Raw genomic sequence first — 6,000 nt, 5'->3', positions numbered from 1 at the left:
CAGCAGATTTGTCTTGCTAACAATACGCTGCAAAATAAATGAAGCTTTGACATTAAATCACACCCCACCCATCCCACCCCACCCAAACCCTGCATTGTAGATAACCTATACATTCTCAGGATACAGTGAGAAATCATTCTATAGTACATATTTAATTATAATTTAAAAAAGTCTAACTCAGACACAATCTCTGGCCAGTAGCAAAGTATCGACTCATCACTGAAGTAAAGATCTGTTATTATCCCTTCACTGTAACAAACAGAAATCAGCATCTCGAGAAGGGTCTCCGGGGGTATCATATCACACCCAATCGCACCAAATAAAAAAAAATATGCTAATTTCACAAATAAAGTTTGACAAGAAGTAACATTGCATTTGTTTTGGCGAAATAAAGCACGAACGTAACATTTCACAGGTACAGTTACCATGCAAATGCGTGTTGAGTTTGTCATTGTTTTTAACCCCAAATCACGAGTAGCATGCAGTTCTCCTGCCCCCCCAACTACTGTATTAGAGATAGTCTGGGTAATGTACCTCTTTGGTGTAACCATAGCCTGTTAGGCAAGATTATACCACCCTAGGAAAGAATACAAGCAAAACTTGATCATATGTATGTTTACACAATGTACATTTTACCATTTAAAAAAACAAAACATGTTACATAGATTCTCAAACACAGCTCTGTCGAAAAAGAAATTTTAAGCTTAAGAAATAGTTTTTAAACTACAAGGCCACCCCATTATTTTTTTATGAACAATTTAAAAAGTTCCCACCCCTAAAAATCTGCCAGTATATTTCCTCCGCTGTAACAGTCTTACCCACTCTCTAATACAGTTGATCTTTGCTCGACAGCAATAACAGTTCTTACATTTCTTAAATGCACGAGATAATGGACTCCAGGATAGATAAGAGTTCTTAAATGTGTAACACTGGAACAAAACCACCGTAAATGATTAATCGGTCAATTTGGGTGTTCCTCGGCACCACCGCTCAGGCAGGGGCTTCTGGTGTTCACTGATGTGAGTTCTGGCTTTTGTTGGCATCGAGCTCCAGGACTGTGTGTGTGCGTGTGTGTGTGTGTGTGTGTGTGTTCAGAATTTGAGTACAACAACAGTGATTCACTGGATACTCTTGTACCCCGTTTGCTCAAAAACATGGAGGAGCTTTGTTTTCTGTATTTCCTCATCCAAACGGAGCCGCAGCCCCAGCGCAGCACTTTTGGCCAACACAGAACTATTTGGACGCGAAGTAAAATTTTCCAATATTTTGGTTTTGTAGTCATTTAAGCAACTGCAACGGGTTTAAGCAACTGCAACAGCAGACTTAACTTGCAGGATATTTATTAGAGGGTTACCGTCTTCCTCAGCTTTATACAATGGAGCCCTTTGAAGAAGACAAATGAATTGACTGAATCCTTGTGGCCAACGTCCTCTGTAAGTCCTGTAGTACATTTTGACCAGACGTTTCTCCGTTCTTGTCATACAACAGCTGTTTGAAAGCTTCGTTTTCAATGAGGACCATCATATTTTTTAGAAAGTAGCCTTCACAGTAGGAAGATAGTTCTGTGACTCCGAGAAACTACAAGAAGTGAAATTAGAGAAAGATAACCATTCTGATAAAATCTGCTCAACAAATACAGCGCATAAGAGTTGCACAAAAACATACACCAACTAAGCCTTTGAGACAGGCACAGTAACACTTACAGATATATATGTGGGAGGGAAAGGAGTTAATCAAACAGTAGTGGTCCCTTCCAACCCTAAACATTCTATGATTCTATGATTCTATGATTTTACACTGATAATTCTGGTCACAATTCCATGTTATGAGGCCATGGCTGTAAAGGAAACAAACTTCAGGGCTGAAGTTTTACTCCCTTGGAAATGAGTGAGAGTTTTTACCACAGAGTTCACTAGACCCATGATTTCATGCTTGAAGTTACACCCTAAAACTATAGGTTTGGGACAAATTACTGCAGACCAAGTTTAATGAACACCATCCTTAGCAAGGATGGGATGCATGACCTGTCATGCAAAGTTTCATGCTGCAAGGCATCTTTGGAGGAACCTTATCTGCGTGAGGAAAAGCGTATGAGCAAACCTTACATGAGCCGTACTGGTCATTTGATGGGTGACCTGTACTGGTCATCACCCACTGGCTAGATCCTGTGGTCATACAAGGAGCGAGGCCATGATATTCCACTATAGGTATAAGCCATGCAAGCGTAGAGAGCAGTGCTCAAGCCCATCCTCCTGCCCAGGTAAGCTCCTGCTGGGTCTGAGCTCTGATTAAAGCAAGAACCTTTGGCTGCAAGGTGCAGCCTGAAGGGCCAGAACTGCTGGGGTATCGCACAGCTTTGGGTCCAGACTGGGGCGACTACACAGCAAAGTTGCCCACCACCACCTTAACATCATGTTCAGAACTAAGAATGGAAATTGCTAAATAAATAAATAAATATTAGGAAAAAAAACCAAAACCAGTTAGGGCTAGGTAGGATCTGTCTTCCCAAGGAAATCAAATTCATTTATCTTGATTTCAAACCATGCAAGTTTTCATTAAATTATGAGTGCATTATTTTGCACCTGGATGTGAAAGCATATGTGCAAATCTGTATTCTTCTCTGAAACACCATTCATTCCTATTCATTATTTCAATATATTCAAGACATTGAGGAAATAATATAATATACTTTTCTTTTTCAGATTTGTTCTGAAACCCAGATTGCAATCTGTGCAGGTGCTGAGTGGTTTAGGCATGTAGTTGAAACTCCAAATTATTTTGCTGAGAGTTTGGAGGCATTCATGTAAAACACATGATTAGTGGTAACTAATCAATCACCATTATTAACCCAATTTGCCCAGTTACTTCATTTCTTTCTGGAAGTAAAGAACAGTGACAAAGGCTTTGAAAAGTGATATCCTTAAAGTGATACTAACCAAATGACTGCCTTTGTAGATGTTGCAATTTTCAGAATGGAAAGCCCATAGGGATGCCACAGATGATTTTAATACTCTCCTTTTACTAAATGTGACCAAATCCACATTGCCCCACCTTCCTACCAGTACTTCACCTCTTTAACACAGGTTCTCAATCTCTTGTTCCTACAGCTCCTTCTACATCGCTCACCACCCTGCTAAACACTGTTTTACAACCTACACCCCCACCACAGGTAGCTTTCCAAATCTGTGCTCACTTCATGCTATGCTTCCACCAAATCATATCTTTCTCTCAATCATGATGACAAAAACTGCTCTCTGTGTTTCTCTGGGCCAGCCTGTTTGCACATTCCCATCTGGAAAAGCAGGTCCCAGCATTGCCTGAGTACCTGCAGGTGCAGCTGAGCCTGCAAAGTAACAAGGACTAGAAGTGGTACCTACAACAGGAGCGAGTTACTCAAAACCTGCTCCTGGTGGAGGCGGTGGTTCCTGGCTTCAGTGCCTGATCATCTTATTCCCATCCTCACTGCTGTCTAACACAAGCTTCTTCCACACTTCAGAGAGCAACATGGAAAGGCGGACGGTTGGCTGGCAAGCTGCACTGAAACTGCTGGTGAGCTCCCATGGCTCATCAGGACCATCTGGCCTCTTCTGCCACATACCATTACCTTGTGCTCACATAAGAAACAAATGAGGCTGCTGTGTGACGGGAGCACTCTGGGCAGAACGATCTGTGCTCAGATTAATCACCTGCACATCACACAGTCCGGAAGCAAAAAGATGGAGCGTCCTCTCTGCTCTGCAGACGGCGTCATCGAGAGGTATCTGAACTAGCTTGAAATGTGCTAGTTCAGGTCCTGGAAACCTTCTAGCTATAGCAATATGAAACTTAGCCTGGGTAACTTACTGGAAGCGGGGTAAATTAGCCCATGCAGAGCTCTAGTGTGATGTAGCTTAACTAATTCCAGAAGTCAGGATTACACTCACAGCTACCTTGGCTATCCCTGCAATGCCCTACCCACGTCAGCGCAAACGTGACCCCGGCCTCTCGAGTGCGCTGTTTCCATTGACTCACTGGGAAATGCAGGCACCAAAAACTTGCAGGCTGAGGCCCTTGCAGGCAAACAAGGAGCTGGATTTAGCCACTGGGTTTGTTCAGTCCCAGCATCAGCAGCATACAACTTCCTCAGACAGGTCTAAAGCTTGGTATAAGAACGTTCTTCAATCAGGATGTAAACAACAACCACGTTTCACAATTCAAAGAAAGCATGTGATTTTAAAACAAAATTATTCATTTTACTTTTAGTAACAGTAATACAAATCGAGAAGTTCCCACATGAGCTATAAGATAAATCAAATATTTTTCAAAAGATTCCTGCACTGCTGATTTTTTTTTTCTATTACAACAAATAGATCTGCAGATATACCTCATTTCTTATTCATTTCATAGGTGGAACTTTGTATTTCAAACACTGATTGCATGTTATCTGTACATCAAGACCTAACATCACTACTCTCTGTAAGAAATATCCAATGATGGGAACAGAGGTCAGATCTGCAGGGGTCTGGAGCAATCTGCAGGATTACTCTGTTCAATCAAACCTCCCTGTCACGCTGCACCATTTTATCTTTCGTATAGACCATGTCAGTTATATAAAAAAATCATCTAAGGAATGCTTTAGAAATATTTCATTGCAACTATTTATGTATCATTTCCATCTTCCAAGTGAAAGTCTAGCTACTAAGCACACAAGCGGAAGAGAAAAACTGAAACTAATCAATGTGGATTGACCTCCATCAATGAGCAAAAATAGGTTTTCTAGGTCAAAAAATGCCATGCTTTTATGCTTAGTGACTTAGGCCCCCTCACAAGCTAAGTAAATAATTTGATTCCAATAAGAAGCTGCAAATCTCACCTCTCCAAGACATAAAATTCTCATTACCAACCTTGCACGGCTCGGAGATGTTGCACTTTGACAACACGGCATTTTTATATATTGACAAGCTGTCACTAGCACTGAGTGTATCACCCCAGTGGGCTTCAGGCAGGAGGAAACAGGAGACTGTAAAGGGAAAATGCAGCTTGGAAGGTGAAAGAGAGGCCTCTTATTCAGCTAGGTGATTCCTGTTGAGTAACTCAGCAGTTTGGGTTGCCATGATAAGGGATAGGTCTGCCACACAGTGGTACACTGAAATTGAGTTTGAAGCATTTAGAGAAGGGGATGAGCACTTGCCACAGATGCTCTTACGCTACATGATTTAGGACCATCACTATGCTAGGTACCTATTAGACACTCAGTCCCAGTAAATAACACATCTTAAATAAGTAACAATCACTACTTATCACAAAACTGACCTATGAGTATGATGACAGACACATAACATGCAAGCATATGTGGTTATTTTTACCTTGGCATGATTATAAATATCCACGCAGTTTTCTGTATTAATGCTTTTTGCGCAAATGATCTCACAGTGTCGTTGTAAAGCTTCAAGCTGGAAAAATTTAGCAGCAGAGAGAAGCTAAAAAAAAAAAGCAAGGAAAAAAATAGTCAAAACTGCTGAGCGACACAGAATCAGAGCTTGGTTCTTTACTGTTTCATTATGGTTTTTTTTTCTCTGCCCCCGCTTCAGTTTTCATGGAAGTACTGACGAACAGTCAGAATGAGAAGGCTGCCTGGTTGCTTCAACCCTTTGCAGTCCCCTCAGATCACACCGTGAGAAGTTGTACATGGAGGGACCACCACAGGCTGCTCAGGTCCCTTGGAGAGTCTTTGGTCACTTTGCAAATGTGACTCTACAAGGAGGGATCTGCAATTACCTTCCAGGAAAAAAAGGTTCTGGTTCAACCGTTTCCTGAGCTCTGGTTGAAACAGAGCACCTGGGCTGGGTGTGGGGATGTCAGCAGAAGGGCCAGGACCAAGAGTACAGAGGGATTCCAACCCGACGATGATAACCACTCTGGGCAGTCTTAAAGTCTCGAGAGGCAATAAACTTCAAATCTGTCACCTCAGCAAGCTCAAGGGAATGGCGTTAGATCTCCACATGCTCCTTGCTCTAGCTC

General features: G+C 41.9%; 1 protein-coding gene across 1 annotated transcript in view; it reads right to left on the bottom strand.

The window, feature by feature from the left end:
- Positions 1-467: 467 nt before the first annotated feature.
- BTBD11 (BTB domain containing 11) overlaps positions 468-6,000 on the bottom strand; it is a gene marked incomplete at its 5' end in the record, with an annotated part of 51,057 nt that continues 45,524 nt past the window's right edge. The window contains 2 exon segments of the mRNA XM_009647662.2: positions 468-1,578; positions 5,346-5,459. Coding sequence (XP_009645957.1) covers positions 1,369-1,578; positions 5,346-5,459 — 324 coding nt within the window.

This window comes from Egretta garzetta, unplaced genomic scaffold (assembly GCF_000687185.1).
Source record: "Egretta garzetta isolate BGI_Z169 unplaced genomic scaffold, ASM68718v1 scaffold51, whole genome shotgun sequence".
Taxonomy (NCBI): domain Eukaryota; kingdom Metazoa; phylum Chordata; class Aves; order Pelecaniformes; family Ardeidae; genus Egretta; species Egretta garzetta.
The sequence above is the reverse complement of the archived record's forward strand: the minus strand, read 5'-3'. Positions and strand labels throughout refer to the sequence as shown.